The 18,184-nt window shown below is 38.6% G+C and overlaps 1 protein-coding gene across 3 annotated transcripts in view; it reads left to right on the forward strand.

Annotated features, from left to right (window-relative positions):
* Window positions 1-18,184, forward strand: part of LOC150099775 (mitochondrial amidoxime reducing component 2-like) — a 229,233-nt gene that overhangs the window by 74,506 nt on the left and 136,543 nt on the right. For all 3 annotated transcript variants that reach the window (XM_090404065.1, XM_090404067.1, XM_090404066.1), the window contains exon 3: window positions 13,222-13,398. In XM_090404065.1, the coding sequence (XP_090260191.1) occupies window positions 13,222-13,398 (177 nt within the window). The remainder of the gene's footprint in view (window positions 1-13,221; window positions 13,399-18,184) is intronic.

An 18,184-nucleotide genomic window follows, 5' to 3' on the forward strand; every position in this document is an offset into this window, starting at 1 on the left:
ATTTCTCCTTCTATTGGACAGACATAGCTAAAAAAATTCCCTAGTATTTTCTTTGGATCTTAGGGCCAATCTCTTCTCATATTCCAGTTTCGCCTTCCTTACCGTACTAGTCACTCTCCTGGCCTGTGTCTTATATCTTTCATGCATCTGCTCTTCACCTGTTTCATTATATCTCTTTCATAGCCTCTTTTCACATGCAGTTCCTATTTAATATTGTTTGTCATCCACTTTACACCAAATTGTGTCCTCTTTTTAACTTGTGGAATGCAGCTTATTATTCTTAAAATCAGCTGCTGCTGATTCTAAGAATAGTCTTTCTCTTTTGAATTTACTGTGGTGGAGCATGATGGTTTTTTTCCCATGAGATCCTGTGGGTTGTATCCAAGACCACCATGCTCCACCACAGCAAATTCAAAAGAGAAAGACTATTCTTAGAATCAGCAGCAACTCTCAGGAATCAACCAAATCTTAACAAATATGGTTGCATTAAGCTTCCTAAGATTTGGGAAATGCTTATCACCAGAGGTCCCACTTTACATTCCAGGCAACCTACAACTGCCCTTAGAAGGCGCTCCACCTAGATAATACTTTAGTGTCTCCCACGTGGTTGGGCTTAGTATTGTTTGTTATTTATTTTTATGTTACATTAGTTTTTTTGTAATCCCTGAAGATGTCTCATTGACTGAGATGAAATATAGGAAGAATTAAATTCTGTTTTTAATCCTTTCTGAGTGCTGTATACAATCCATTAAGCCTTCAACATGCGGCATTTGAAATTCTCGATGTCATTATGACAGATCACAAAGGCTAACTTCAAATAAAATTCTACTATGAATTGAAATATACCATATAATACATGTGAGTTCCTGTGCCAGCTCAAATGCAAACAAGCAGCAATAAAATTCAACCAAAGGTTGAAACTTTGTGTGAGTTGAGCCCACCGATAAAGAGAAGTTCCGTCAGAACGGTTTTGTGTTAGAATGATTCTAGCTCAACCTTTAAAGAAACATATCAACAGATTCCTTCTTTCTTCTCTGGTTTCAAATAGAGATGGAAGAGTTTAATTTCCACAAATTCAGGTTTTCCTCTTGTAGAAATGATAAAGTGATTCTCGTAGATAGGCTTATACGTTGGTTATGCATTTCTAAATCACTTAGGGAATTGAAACAACGTAGATCCGAATATAAATTAAATAATACTTTAATAGATATTTCCGATATTTCGGCAATGTCTCATTGCCATTTTCTAAAGGAACTTACAAAAAGGCAGGTGCACACAGGACCTAACAATACAGTAACTGGAAATGAAGATATGAAGCTATTGTTCTCCTAGAAGTTCTGATGGTGCCCTCTGGCGGGCTAAGTAGGCGTTCTTGGCCATTAAAAAATTCAGCCCACTTCAAAGCCAGCATAGAAAACCTTACGCTCCAACATAATAACATAATGGTCAGCTTCGACGTCTCCTCCTTATTCACAAATGTCCCACTCAAGGAAACTTTAGAGCTAATCCAAGCAAAATTTTCTCCCGATATCTCAGCCCTATTTCAGTTCACAATGAACTCAGGCTATTTCGTTTGGCAGGGAAAATTCTACAAACAAATAGAGGGGACAGCCATGGGCTCACCACTCTCCCCACCCTTAGCCAATTTCTTTATGGAGACCTTTGAGGAAAAAGCCTTAGCCTCTGCCCCACAAAAACCAACCATATGGCTTCGCTACGTTGATGATATGTTCGCTATTTGGCCACATGGCGCTGAAACACTCCTCTCCTTCCTTACACACTTAAACAACCAACACGCCAGAATCAAGTTCACCCTGGAAAAAGAGGAAAACAACTGCCTCCCCTTCCTAGACACACTAGTCACCCGCCAGCCTGATGGAACTTTGGTTTTCTCAGTTTACAGAAAACCCACCCATACAGGCAGATACATCCACCAACAATCCCCCCCCCCCCTCACAACAATATGGAGTGGTAAAAACACTATACAACAGGGCTAAACTAATCTGTTCTAACGACACAGCCCTTAACACTGAACTAAATCACATCCTCAACACTTTCTCAGCCAATGGCTACCCCCCCCCCCCAAAAAAAATCCAAAAAATATTAAAACCTACAAACCACAGCCCCCCCCTCCTCCTCCCCTCCACAAAAAAGATTACTTTAAATCCATCACCATTCCCTACATCCGAGGCACCTCAGAAAAAATTACCAAAATTCTAAAAAAACATGATCTCACCTCTTGTTACAGGCCTTACAGAAAATTGGCATCCCTTATCCGCTCTACCAAAGACCAACCACTTCCCCTAGACCTACCTGATGTATACCAAGTCGCTTGCAGTTGTAAACTGTCGTACTTTGGCCAAACAGGCAGGACAGCGAATATCAGAATTTCTGAACACAAGGACTACATCCGATTTTACAAATATAGCCATTCTGGTCTTGCAGGCCATGCTCTGGATACTCGCCACAGAATACGGTGGAAGAAAGCAAAAATAATACACCGGAGCAAATATAAATTCGAAAGATTATTTATGGAATCAGCCTCTGCCCTAAGAAACTCTCCAAACCTCAACAAATTTGGTTGTATGCGAATGCCCCAAATTTGGGAGGCATACATCAGCAGACCTTCAGCCCAACGGCCAAGAACGCCTACTTAGCCCGCCAGAGTGCACCATCAGAACTTCTAGGAGAACGATAGCTTCATATCTTCATTTCCAGTTACTGTATTGTTAGGTCCTGTGTGCACCTGCCTTTTTGCAAGTTCCTTTAGAAAATGGCAATGAGACATTGCCGAAATATCGGAAATATCTATTAAAGTATTATTTAATTTATATTCGGATCTACGTTGTTTCAATTCCCTAAGTGATTTAAAAATGATAAAGTGGTTGGACATTAACTGGAAAATTAAGCACCTCCGTAGCAAGGTTGAGTGAAAAACAGGACAATGCACCCTTTAATTAGAAAAGATCAGAGTTTGCAACGAGAGGAATCTGACTAAGCCCTGACATTGTCACAAGAGGAATCTTTATATGAATTTTTTCAATTGAAGGTGAGTTAACCAGTTACATATGTAGGTAGTGGGCAGTAGATGGCATAGTGTGGATGGTGGATTAAGTAGTATAGCATTCCCTCTCATGATGAATTCTCTGTGGAAGTGCCATATAAGAATAAATACAGGGTATGAAGGTAGGATTAACTATCTTATCCTATCCTTGTACAAATTAGGTTTAGAAAGGCAGATTATAGGTCATTCAGCCAAACATATAAACAGAAAATCTCATATAGAAAGTTTTTTTTTTTATTTATTTTTAACTTGGATATACTGTGTTAAAGATACCAAGCAATTTTATAAGCTAGGTTTTAAACCTTTTTGCCAAGTAAGCAAACAGACAAATAAGTCGAGTTTGCACCTGAACATAGTTAAAGTCTGAGGCAACTCATGGTAAAGGTGGAGTAAGCTCCGATCACTTTCCTTAGTATTTCCCCCTAATGCAAAGCACATCCCCTTATGGAGATGTATGATGCTATGCATTAAAGGCAAGGGCCACTACCCAGAAAACCTAGCTTATAAAAAAGAAAATCTCATGTTCTATTAAATCTGGGAAATATTTTATCCTCTTACTGCATATATGACTCTTGTATTTTTAGCAGTAACAAATGGAATGACTGATTTATAATAGAAATAGTTAGGAACCACTCAAATTTCCTAAATAGATTTTCTAAATCTTCATTGAGGCAGTCATTCAGTTGAGTATTACAGGAAAATTTAAAATTTTGAAAGAGATGAGCAGCATAATGCATCTTTTTATCATAATTCTATATATACTATATTTGTTACTAAATATTATCATACCCACATGGAGTTGAAGCCTCATAGGACAGTCTCACTATCATGTCATATCATACACACCTCATTGAACTGTGCCTTAAACTTGGTAACTTTTTTCTGCACTTGCCTTACTCTCAAGTGATGCATTCTTCTCATTTACTACTCTCCATGCAAAAAAACTAATCCTCATTAATCTTCACACACTCTCTTTATCCAATTTCCAGGGATGGCTTTTTGTTCCAGTTTTGTCTCTATCCATTTTATGAAAATGCTTATTCAAATTAATATGAAAAATCCTTTTCCACCACATATCTCAATAATGTCATCCCTCCTGTTCCTATCCACTAGTTTCTGCACATGCATTCTTCTCTGTCTGTCTTGATATTTAACATTCCAGAGATCTGACACCACCTTAGTTACTCTTCTCTTTTTTTAATTTGAATTTTACCCATGAAAGGTTGTAAACTCTGTGTACACTAAGGGTAAGATAATCTTGGAATTCTGCTGTAGAGGCTAGACATGAAACTTTTTCAGCCACTCCAAGCCTCTAATAAGACTTTCACTAAATACCCATGTCACTCTGTAATTCAATTTGATTCCATAGGATCTTAATTAATGTGAGTATGCTATTCACTCTTCCACTCAGACCTTTTCCAAAATATCTTCAGCTTTGTGAAGATATATGGCCTGCGGCCTTGATGCCAATGTTTTCATAATTTGCCATAAACTGTTGTGCATCCTCACAAATCAAGCAGTGTGGCCTTAACCTTTAGATCCTTATTCTCCCCAACCCAGAATTCTTATTTCCTCTACCTCCTTCAAGATAGTTATTCAAATTTAAAAATTCTTGCTTTCCAAATTTTAAACTATATACATTATGACATTAAATTAGTAATCCATTTACTTATTCATTGAGACGTTGTTCCACTCCTCCTGTATAGTCATAATATCTACTCTGTTGTACTCCTAATAGTTTTCCACAGCTTTGCATTATCTGCAAATGAGTATATCTCCAATTCAAACCTCTTCTAGTATTATTAATTAAGATACTCAATACTGCCTAAAACAGGCCTACCTCTGTGGTACATCACTAGTAACTTTTCTTTTCTGGGATGCTGCTCAACTTACTGAAGTCTGTCAGGCAGTAAATCTCATATCTGACTCCTTTGATGGCCTGACAGGCATTATAAGTAAATTCTGATAGATGGAGTAAGATAATAGATTAGAATTTACTTATAATGCCTGTCAGGCCATCAAAGGTCTTTGCAAAATCTAAATATTATTATTATTATTATTATTATTATTACCACGGGCTACTCCAGGAGTCAGACTCATCGAGGGAGGCCCTAAACATCATGTTCACACAGCTGTTCAACATTCTCACAGTATCTATCATACCTTGCCTTGAACTCGCTCACTGTCATAGCACCCACAACAGACTCTGGCAGCTTATTCCACTCATTTACCACTCTAAAAGTAAAGAACCCAGCTCTAACACCCCTGCTAACCACGCTCTTGCCCAGCTTCCATGGGTGTCCCCTAGTTCTCCCACCACCAGTCCTGATCTCAAAAATATCATCTGAATTAATCCTATAGAATCCTTTTAGCAATTTGAATGTCTCAATCATATCTCTCCTTTTTCGCCTATCAACTAGTTTCTGCAACCCACAAATCTTCAACCTGTTCTCATATGGTTCATTCCATAGACCTGCTATCATCTTAGTCACTCGCCTCTGGATCCTCTCAACCTCCTCCCCATCAAGAAGGAACCGAGGTGACCAAATCTGGGCACAGTAGTCGAGATGAGGTCTTATCAGGGCTCGGTACAGAGGTACAATAACTTGTTTTTCTCTGCTCGTCAAGGTATTTTTCAACAACCAAAAAGTGAGTTGATGAGCTGATTTAGCTACTTTCGCAATGTGCCCCCTAAACTTCATCTCCCTATCCACCAACACTCCCAAGTCCCTGGCCTCATCAATCTCTTGGAGTACAGTTCCACCAATGTGGTATACTGCTGCTAATCTTTTCACTCCGAAATGCATAACCTTACATTTTGTCACATTAAATTGACATCCATTCTCCTTAGTCCAGAACTCCAATCTATCTAAGTCATCTTGCAAGACTTTGACATCTTCTGCATTCACTATCGCCCTACCCAACTTTGCATCATCAGCGAACAAATGAACTGTCCCACTTAGACCATTCCCTATATCGTTAATGAACAGATTAAACAGCAGTGGTCCAAGAGCAGAACCCTGTGGCACACCACTAGTCGCAGGCCGTTTTTTGGACTGTACTCCTGAATAAACTACTCTTTGATATCTCTCCATCAACCACCCAGCTATCCATCTCACCAACCCTATATCCATTCCCATATGTTGTAGTTTACGGATTAGAATTCCATGTGGTATCCTGTCAAACGCCTTTGCCAGGTCCAGCAGTATCACTGTAAACCCATTTCCCTTATCCAGTTCAGCCGTCACCTTGTTATAAAACTTGAGCAAGTTACTGAGGCATGATCTACCCTTCACAAAGCCATGCTGTCCTCTGTACAGTATCTCATTTTCATCAATCCATTCCTGTATTTTTCCCTTGACTACTTTCTCCAAAACCTTGACAACGACTCCTGATATGCTGATCGGTCGGTAATTTGCAACCATAGTCTTGGATCCTCCTTTATGCAGTGGAACTATTTTCCCCTCTTTCCACGCCTTCAGGACTAAGCCAGACCTGAGACTCAGATTAAACAACATGGTCAAGGGCACTGATAATTCATTAGCCGCTTCATGCAAGACCCGTGCCGGTATACCATCCAATCCCACAGATGTATTCACATTTAGGTTCTGTAATAGACTATTCACCTCCACTTCATTCATCACAATTCCCATATAAACTAATGGTTCCTTCATTTTTTCAACATCACCACCTGGATGATATACTTTTGCAAAGTGCGCGCTCAGTAACTCCACTATATCGACTGGTTCAGTGAACTCTTTACCATCGTCATTCCTTAAAATCATTTTGCCATGTACAGTTTTTTTCTTGCTTGCAGCATATTGAAAGAACTGTTTGGGATTCTCTTTTGCTTGCATAGCTAGTTTCCTTTCATAATCGGCTTTTGCTGTTTTTACCACACTCGTTACCCTTCTAGCCTGTACTTTATACCGTTCGTGTGCCTGCAGGTCACCCCTTTCTTTAAATTCCCTCAATAGTTGTTTCTTTTTTTGCAGCTCAAGCTTAATGGTGTTATTCATCCATTTAACCCATCCTTGTTTCACCATTCGGACCTTAGGTATACAATCAGCCATAACCTCCTGTAAATGCTCTTTGATCACTTCCCATGCTCTATCGACGTCCAGCCCTTGCAGTTGTACATGCCATGGCACTGATCCAAGCAATCTCCTAAGCTTGTCATACTTGCCAGCATGGTAATTCCACATATACCCTGTCTTAATCACAAATTTCACACCTTTAGCCACCTCCCAGGTCAAGACCTTATGATCATTCTCACCAATAGGTGGCAACATGGTCGATATATATTACTGTACATTTCCCTTATCCAATAATTTGCCATTCAGTGTAACCATACAGCTACAAGGGACCTGGTGTTTACCAGGTCCCTTGTAGTTGTAAACTATCCTACTATGGTCAGACAGGCAGGACAACCAGCATCAGAATTGCTGAACATAAGGACTATATCCGTTTCCACTTCTACAGCCACTCAGGACTTGTTGATCATACTTTGGACACCCAGCATAGAATACACTTGAAGAAGGCTACTCTACTCCATCGCATCAAATATAAATATGAAAGACATTTCCTCAAATCCATTTCTGCATTACCTTAACCTCAACAAATTTGATTGCGATGAAACCGCCCCAAATTTGGAAAGCTCTCATCAGTACTTCAGCCCAACAGCTAAGGATACTCAGTTTAGCCCACTGGGGAAGGGGGGGGGGACTATTTGTGACTTTAGGCTTACTCTCAGTTGACATACTTCAGCTGTGTTACTTAGTATGGTGCCTGTCATATCATATCATATTATATTTTGTTCCCTGATGATGGGAAAAGAACTTGACTTTGCTGAAATATTGGAAGCATTTAATTAAATTTCTTTCACTTAATATATAGTCTACATGGTAATTTCTTTAAAATAGTTATGAATAGCCAACATATAAGCCTTACCACCAGAAATATGTAAGTATATTGATTAATTTACTTACATATTTTTGATAACAGCAATTAGAGTGAACATCAGTAACAATCCTTTCAGTATTGCAGGTCTGGAAGTAGCTTGGAAAATGTTCCATGTTTGATCTTTAGAAAAAGTTTACCAGATTGTTTAACACCCATGGTACTGATACTAATGTACTACAGGTTTACAGTGAAATTCACATTAAAAAAAAAATGAAATAGTTTCTAGAAAAATAGAAATCACTCTACACTGTTTCATCCATTCTGACATCATCACTCTGGCAGAACTTGACAGACAATTGACAATTGACATTTATTCTTTAAGGGTGAAGCAAAATGCTTTTCATATTCCCCGCTATCTGTCGTGGATTACAGTGAGGGTAAAATTTACGAGGAGTTTGCTCGCCCTGAATGGGCATGGAGGTTATGTATCACTATAGGAGGCTAATATAGTTTTTGGTCTTCTATATTTGAATATGTCCGTTGGCTCGTATGCTGCAGCTTGTTGAACCAAATCGTTGGGATGTGTGGACGTCTTTAGAAAAAATTTGGAAGCTAAGGATTGTAGATAAGAGAGAATATAGGGAATATTTGTGTCTCTGTGGAGTTGGCTGTTTCTAACATACCACGGGGCATTCAAAATCATTCTCAAGCACTTGTTCTGCACTCGCTGTATCTTAATAATGTTAGTATTAGAGGTGTGGCTGCAGGCTGGAGAGGCATAGGTGATTATAGGACGAATCGTCATCTGGTATAGCTATAATTTGATTCTGTTGCTGAGTTTGCTATTTCTATTAATTAGCGGGTAGATCTGAGCTATGGCTTTAGATGCTTTTGCACATGCAGACTTGATATGTTGGTTGAAAGATAGCTTTTTGTCGAGAATCACACTCAGGTAATTTGTTTCTTTCTGCCAGGGAATTTTAGTATTGAATAGTAACACATCTCCTGCAGGAGAGATTGGCCTTTTTGAGAAAAGAACCGCTGAGCTTTTCAGGGGGTTGACTTCCAATCTCCACTTGGAGAACCAACCCTCCAGCTGTAGAAGATTTTCTTGAAGCTTTCTGGTAACGAAGTGGGGTCTGAGAGATCTGGTTAGTATTGCCGTATCATCCGCATACAGTGCTAAAATGGAAGTCATCGGATTGTGTGGGATGTCTGACATGTATACAGAAAACAGCAATGGAGCCAGTAGAGATCCCTGCGGCACTCCAGCAAAGATATGGCGCTGGGACGATGTAGAACCGTTAATTTTAACTTGCATTGATCTATTCTGAAGATATGAACGGATTAGATGAACCATTTTTAGTGAGATACCGGCTGAGATAAGTTTGTGCAGGAGTCCAAAATGCCAGATTTTGTCAAATGCTTTAGATTGGTCTAGGAATACAGCTCCTGTGCACTGGCGCCAGTTATAGCTGGTAGTGATATATTCCACAATTCTGTGGATTTGATGGGTAGTACTATGGTGTTGTCGAAAACCAAACTGTTCTTTGGGGAGGATGTTTAGGTCATTTACTGAGGTTTGGAGTCGTGAGAGGATGACCTTCTCTGCAACCTTACCCAGATTGGAGATGAGACTGATTGGACGATAATTCTGCAGTAAGTGTGGGTCTTTGCCTGGCTTATGTATAGGAATCACATCAGCCATTTTCCAGGTGGAAGGAAAATAGTGAAGTCTTAAGATTGCATTTATTATACTGGTCAGATGCACTATAACTTTTCGAGGCAGCAGCTTGATCACCCTGTTTGAGATGCTATCTGGTCCAGGAGCTTTATTGTTCTTAAGTTTTTTAATAATATCATATAATTCAACAGGTGATGCGGGTGCAATATGATCAGCACTGGTATCCGGGAGGTTTAGTGCATGCCTAACCCTGTCTGTGGATTTTGTACAGATGATTGAAATCAATGTTGTTATAAGAAGGTTTGCACTGATCCTCAAGAGTTTTAAGTATGGCTTCTGCCTTATCTGCATCTGTGTGGACTAGGCCCTGGTTTGAGATTATAGGGGGGAGGGATCTGTTTTTATTTTTGATGTTTCTCAGTAGGCCCCAGATAGAGTGATCAATAGGTGAGATAGAGGCTAACTTTTTATCCCAAACTTCATTTCTATGTGTTTTAAGTGCATCTCTTACTGCTCTATTCAATCTGTTAAGCACTGTCTTATCCTGAGGTGCGCGAGTGTTATGCAATCTCTTCCTAGCTCTGCTCTTCTCTCTGAGCAGGTCCATAATGTCCTCAGGCAAACGATCAGGCTTGGGAACAGGTTTCTGGAAGGTTGCAACCATTATAGCGGACTTAATCTGTTGGGTGAGGCTAGTCACTGCAGATTCCACATCTTTTGGTGTGCATATGTGAGGGATGGGTCCTATTTGATCCTGAAGTGCTTTAGACAATCTCTCCCACGATATGCCTGAATGAGAAGGAGGGGACAGGCATTCTTGTTCTCCCAATTGCAGTAGAATTGGGTTGTGATCCGACGACAGCTCGTTTAGTGATGTAAGGCTGTACTGTAGTTTAATGTCTTGCAGGATGGCTATATCCAGGATATCAGCAGTGCCAGATGTACTGAGATGAGTTGGTTCGATAGGTCCAGCCACAACAGCATGGTTTAATCCTGTGTAGCTAGAAAAGATGCGACCATTTTTGTTAGTAGATTTACTGTTCCAAGCAGGATGCTTTGCATTGAGGTCTCCAGCAATGATGACCGGTCCTTTTACTCCAAGGATGGCATCCAGATCTGAGGTCAATAATGTCTTTAATGGAGGGTTGTATGCAGAAAAAATGTTGAGGTTTCCAATTGAGTTTGTGAGAACATTGATTCCTGTGATTTCGAGGTTAGTGGTAGTAGGGTTGGTTATTGAGTGATGATTGATATAGTTTTTGATAAGGGTGGCTGTACCTCCACCTCTATACCCAAGCCTGTCGTTTCTCTAAATCTGATACCCTCTGATTTTCAGGGTGTCAGCAGGCCTCAGGTGAGTTTCATTGATTAGCAGTATATCTGGGTTGTATCTGTTATTGAATTCCTGGATTTCTAACAGTTTGTTTTTTATACCGTTGGCATTCCAACCGATAATCCTAAGAGAGTTTGGGACGATTTTTTTTCTATGCATCAGAGAGTGCAGATAATATGGATTGGGTTTGCTGTAGGAATCTTTTTGTGACACTTAAGGATGGATTTGAGTTGCTGAAATCCTGCAGCATGTTTGCAAGAGAAGATGTGATAACAGCTGATAGATTTGAGTGTGGATTATTCCGGTTCTGGGTTTGTACTATCTGTTTGGAGCAGGCCACATCAGCATATGTTCTTACTTGATGTTGAAGATTCGTTTTCTTAAGGGGCTCAGTTAATGATGGGCGAGCACCTGTTGTCATGTATTCACTCTTGGAGAACTGAGTAGCCTGAGCTTCAGGAACTCTCACACTAGATGATGAGGTAGATTGATGACTTGGATCATTCCATCTGTTTTTGGGGTGATGTATACACCCTCTATAATTAGCAGGGTGAGGACCCCTACAATTAGCGCACTTAGCCGGGGTGGATTTTGGCTTGGCGCAGGTGTTTGTGGGGTGATTCTCGCCACATTTTAGGTATTTGAACTGAGCTTTGCATAGCTTCTGGGCATGGCCAAATTTTTGGCATTGGTGGCACTGCCCAGAAGATGATTTCTTTCTCAATGGTTCTGGGGTGATTTTGAGTCCACAGATTGATTTTAAATTATAAATGTCTTTGTAAATGTTATGAATTTCTACTAAAACTAAAGGCATAGGTGTCTTATTTGATCTAAACATTCTAGTGACCTTTATGGGGGGTAGTTCCTGTAGGTTAAGGTCAGTAACTATTTCATCTGTGTCAATATCCTCGGAGACTCCTCGTAAGACTACTTTCAGATTTTTTTCGGAGGCAAGTGAAAATGTGTGATATTGGGTTCCTCTAGTGTCGAGTTCCTTTGTAAGATTTCTATAGTCAGCCACCGTGGTGGGCTGGATTCGTATTCCCTCGTCTGCATTTTTAGCAGACATGTAACGAATCTGTGAATTAGCCATGATGGTTCTGAGTGATGTCCATCTCTGCTTTTCCCTTAGGATAATCGGTGGCACCTTTTCATTGGGGGAAACAGAGGGATCTGAAGTGGGAACATCCTCATCCATACCAACAACATTTGTTGACTCAGCAGCAAGAATTTTTCTCCTCTTATGTGCGTGGGTTTCTTCTTGATCAGAAGGATTAGAGGTAGAGACAACTAGATGGAGTTTTTCCTCCATTTGAGGGGAGTCTTCATTTTCCTCAACATTGACTTCAGGTGAGGAATACAAATTTAAGTAGCCAGGCCAATCCCGTTCAAACTTTTTGAGGAGCTTTTTAATAAAACTGAGTGCTAGCTTTTTATCGGGTGATTCGATAATAGTGTCGGGGTCAATCATGCTGGTAGGCCATGTCAGCTTGAACTTCTTTTGGAGTTTATCAATGAGTTCAAGAGCTGGTTCTTTATCGAGCAAATCAGTGAATACGTCTAGGTCAGGTACGCTCATATTAGTTTAACTGCGTATGTGCGTTAATAAAATATCCCACAGGTCTGAAGACCTGCCAGCAGAAATTTTTGTAAAATATCCCGCAGCCGCAAAGGACTGCCAGCAATATCAAGCATAGGCTTGTCAACCAGTAATAAGATGTTAAAATACAACAACAATGGCGATACTAATGGTAGTAGGCCTAGCGTATCGCCTTTGTGAAGTCAGTTGACTTACCAGGATAAACCAGTATGTAAAATAAAATGCCTGTTTATGGCAGCAAGCAAATAATTGATATTACTAATGAATAAGCATAAATCTCTAAAAACTTATCAGTCAAATTCAACATTCGCGTGTTAGTCAAAACACTAACACGCGAGCCACCATCTTAATCCATTCTCACTTCAACTTGACAGACTTCTAATCAGATGAGTTAAAATATGTGTGTGTCATATGTTGCTTAGTGGTGTGGCTGATACTTTTTTTTTTTTTTTGCTCATTGTTTGATTAGTGTAGAAATAAATTTAACTATTTCCAGCCTTCTGTTTTTCTGTAGAGAATTGCTGTTTAGTTCACAATATATGCTTTAAAATGGAATGAATGTCTGAAGCTAAGTTTATAATTTAAGAAACTGATGATTTAATTTGTTTTTATAAACCTTAATTTTTTTTTCTTTTAAGATCATTCATGATTGTAAGTAATAATGGACTTACAATTTCCCAGAGACAAGAACCATCTCTTGCACTCGTAACTCCTAAAGTTTTTTCTAATAAAATGACCATTGATGGACCAAATATGAAAACTCTGACTATAGAGCTACCATTGAAAATGTGTAAAGATAAAGTAGTTCAATGCAAGTAAGTCGCAAAGAGTTGTTAAAGTTTTATAGAGAATAAAATTTTTTTATATGAGAATAAAAAAAAATGTGCTTTTTTATTCTCATATAAAACAAGATAAAATTATATTTTTAATTATATTATATACGTGAAAACATTCTCATTTCCATTGCTGCAACATTATCAGTGTGTATCATGTTAGTGTAAATGTTGCCGTACAGCACATAGAAGAGAGACAAATATTAGAGGTCAAGAAATTGTGTATGAAGTGTTGCTTGGATTAGATGTCAGTAAGGTTGTGGGAATGGATGACATATCACAGTGTGTTTTAAGGAATATGTAAAAGAGTTACCTATGCCCTTGACCTGGTTATTTAATGAAAGTTCTGAATAGTGGGAAGGGTTTCTAAGGATTGGAAGAAGGATGGAATAGTACCACTCCATATGTATGGTTCCAGGAAAGAAGTTTCCAATTATAGACTAATCTGTATATCTAAAGTTGTTATCAAGATATTGGATAAACTAGAGTATCAAGGGCATCTTTAGTATGCCTTTCATGTTAAACAGAAGAGAAACCATAAGACTCAACAAACTGCATGAGCTAACTGTACATGATATAGAGTGGCATTGTAATACATTAATACATTAAATACATTAAGGTACTGATTGTACAAAATTAAACAAGCGAAAGTATTAATTAATTAGTTAAAAAAAAAGCTCTTGCCTATGTTTTGTCTGAAGAAGTACTATTTCCTATAAGAGAAAAATGTGATAACCCACACTGGTGCAGAATTTCATCTCCATTGTGCTAAAGACAAAAGTTCATTTTTTGTAAATCCCAAAAAAGCAGGTCTTGTTAATAGGGAAAAAGGACACATATAGGCCAACCAATCTAAACAGTTTGGCTATTCCTTCAGAGACAACTTTAACATAAGGAATGGTAACACAGTGGACCACCTCTTGGGAGGCCACCAACAAAGAAAACCTACAGTTATTAATTTGTTGATATAAGACTCATTAAACCATTAGCAATAATGGTGAATCTGATGTAATTTATGTCTTGATACAGTGCTGTTTCAATAGAACACAGAGTGAACTCATGTACCAGAGTGTTAATAGTGCCAGATTTTTCACAAGGTTATGATGTGAAAGAGCATGAATGCGAAGTCTAGTATCTGTTTTCTTTCTAAAAACAGAAGTGAAGGCTTGACCTGGTTGATGAATGAGATCTAGAAAGACAATTTGATTATCTCCTACCTCAAGAGTGTTATTACCTTCAGTATTGCTGTAACCTTTGGTTTGATGCAGTATGACTTTTGCTGTCCTTACACCATGAATTTAATCCCTAATCAACCAACAAACTCCAAGAGTGAACTAGACACAATGGTATTACATAAGTCTTAAATTACTGGTGATTTAGTTTTCTAATTATGGTTTACATTCCCATTCACCATGTAATTGAAGAAACTGTTAAGAATAAAATACAGGATGTTGATGGACATAAGATTCTCTGATGACTGGCATGAGTTTGGGAAAGGCAAGTCTTGTTTTAGCAATCTGCTTGGATTTTAGGTGACAATTTTAATGGAGAACCCATCTACAAAAGGATGGTAAACCTATGGTACACTAGTACTGTGGGCAGAAAATTAGGAACTTGTTCACATTTGGCATGAAAAGCTGTGGATTGTATTCCTTTGGAAACACATGAGATGGCAAACTGTTCCAGAGGATAGCAGAGGAGGGGAAGAAGGAAGAGGAGGAGAAATTTGTTCTGTGGGTTTATAGTTGAAATGTGAGAAGGTATTGATTGGTTGCTACATGTTTGGATGGATTTGACAGAGGGTGGTGGAATTATTGATGCCAATTCTGATTAACAGCAGCCATAGAAGATGCAGACTGTGGAAACTGAACACCTGTGTGAAGGTGATTGGCATGTATCAATCTGACTGCCCTTTGCCAAATAGAATCTAGTATTCTTAGGGGACACTGTGATGACAGATGTGAGAGTAGTATTCCATGATTGAGAAGATTTGTGATTTATATAAAGTTAGGAGCTATTTGGAGTTTAAGTAACACCTTGAATGAAAGAGAGAACTTAATTTTTTGGATTCAGAGGAGGCAGTTTTTGTGATATGTTTGTGCCAAGAGAGAGATTTGAGGTTTGAGTTATCTCAAGAAGTTAAATCTCTTCCCAAATAGAGATTATGATATTGTCAAGGGTAAGAGAGGAAGAAAAGGTTTTTTTTTTGTGAGAAATAATGCAGAGCTGTGTTTTGCTAGCATTTAAGTTAATGAGGTTATCTAAATTCCATTGGTGAATGTTCTCGAGATTAGAATTTAAGGTAGTAGAAGTTAGTTCTGCAGGGTGTAGTGATTTGTGCTTTGCAAGGTTTAGCAAATGAAAAGGAATATTGTGATGTGCTGTCATCAGCAAAACTGTGTACCGGATTGACAGTCAGCTGGAGTAGATAGTTTATATACAATAGAAAGAGGGTGGGCAGAAGAAAAGCACCTTGTGGGACTCCAGCATTAGTTGTATAGTTAGAAGATAAGGAGACATCTACCATCACTTGAAGTGAGCATCCCGTCAGAAAGCTGGCTAACCAATTGCAGAAGTCATGGGGCCAACCAAATAATGAGAGTTTACTTTTGTGCCAGACTCTGTCAAAAGCCTTGGAGATATCAAGGGCAACCACTTGAAATTCGCAAAACCTTTTCATGGTGTTTGTCCAGAGATGGATGACATTGTGTTGGATAAGTGACATATACCTTGAAATTCTTGGACTTTGCAAAGGCATTTAATAGATGATTGCATGACAAGTCTGAGTATAAACTGTAGTTAATGGAATTGGATAACACACTGGTTAAAATGGATTGATGATTACTCTGCAAAATATCCCAGCAAGAGTTATATATGATGAGCAGTATCTCAGAAAAGGATTTATAAAAGGTGACTAGTGGTATATCTCAAGGTTCTGTTTTTGGATCCCTGATATTTAACTTATTTATTAATGATATTTCATGTAAATTGACTGGGGATCTTGAATTGTTTTCTGACAATTCAAAGTTGGGGAGAATTATAAAGAGTATTGCTGATGTTAATTCCCTTTGGAAGATCTGTATAGATTTTTAGTTTGGAGCAATTAGTGGAACTGTAGTTTTAATATCAATAGATGCAAGTTGCTGCACTTTAGAGTGCAGAAATATAAGGCTATGTACCGCATTGGAACCATGCTATCAGGAAGTGGATGAGATTCAGTATCTTCAGATGATGGTTGGCAATGGGATAAAGTTCAGAGGACACATAACAAACATTATAAAAAAACCGTGCATTTTATTGCTTCTATGAATAAGGAGTACAGTGAAAAGTAGGAATAATGAGCTTGTGGCACCACCACTACCACTACTTTATAAGGTATTGGTCAGACCATTCTGACTGTTGTGCTCAAATTTCATCACCTAGTTTTCATTGTGATTTGGAAACACTTGAGAAGATCTAGACATGAATAATGAAAGTAGCTTCAGGACTCTGGAATGTTGGTTATGCATAGAGGCTGAGAGGAATGTAGATTGCAGGGTTTGGTAGATAGGGAAAAAAAGGCTTGACATGATAGAGATGTTTAAGTTAAAGATTTTATTAGGTTAATACAAGTGGGAATTATTAAAAAAGTGGAGAGTGAGAGGGAAAGAATGTGGGACCATCCCTGGAATGATGGAAGGCAGGATAGTAAAAGTATTGTGGAGAATGCAGTGGAAGGAGTGAGTGATAGTGGATGAAATATGAATGAGAGTACAAAAGAAGTGGCTGAAGGTGATGTGGATATTGAGAAGAGAAATGCTGTGCTTGGAGTCTTTCACAGGAAAGTTGCATCCCAGGAGAGTACAAAAGAAGTGGCTGAAGGTGATATGGATATCGAGAAGAGAAATGCTGTGCTTGGAGTCTTCCACAGGAAAGTTGCATTCCAGGAACCTTGTGGAACACCACTTGTAATAACCTTCCTACTCTGATACTACTCTCCCATATACAACTCCCTGATATCTATCAGAGAACCAATCACCAATCCAGCCCACTAACCTGATATCCAACACCCATTTGGTTTTTAAAAATCTGTGTTACTTTCTTTATTTCTATGTTGAGATAATTATATGTAGTTGAAAATTTGTATAAATTGTGCTAGGATGACTTATTTTTTGATAGAGTAAGGGTGGTATGAGTTAAAGTGGAGGTTTGTGGAATTTTTTTTAACATTTTGTTGTTTGTTCTAATTCATGTCAGGTTTAGGAAATTTGTGGATTTTTCATGTTCTGTTTCTATAGTGAATTTTAGTCTGTTGCTGAAGTCGTTAAGGGGCGCTTGTAAAGTAATGATGCATGTTGGTCCATGTATTAACCATAAAAGGTGATGCTGAGGGGGGGGGGATGAGTAGGTGTGATTCACACATAGTAGGTGTGTAAATCACACCTACTCAATTACCCAGCACAGCTAATAAATTATACCATCAAAACAGCAAAAATCGGTCAAAACAATCTACCAACCAAAACAAACTTCCTAACACAAAAAATCATCAAACTGCCATACATCCAGAACACATACAAAGCCTTCAAATACATTTTTAAACACACAGACTATAAGTTGGTGTTCACCACGAACCAAAAATTGACAACACTCATAAAACCTACAAAATCTCACACATAAAAAGAACTACTAGAACACCACAATGTGGTTTACAAATTTCTTTGCCAACAAAACTGATGTCACCTACACAGGTTCCATGATTCAGATCTTTATAGGCAAGACTACAAGAACA

Source organism: Typopeltis vanoorti, chromosome 14 (assembly GCF_054136105.1).
Source record: "Typopeltis vanoorti isolate ZY-2024b chromosome 14, IOZ_Tvanoo_1.0, whole genome shotgun sequence".
NCBI lineage: Eukaryota > Metazoa > Arthropoda > Arachnida > Uropygi > Thelyphonidae > Typopeltis > Typopeltis vanoorti.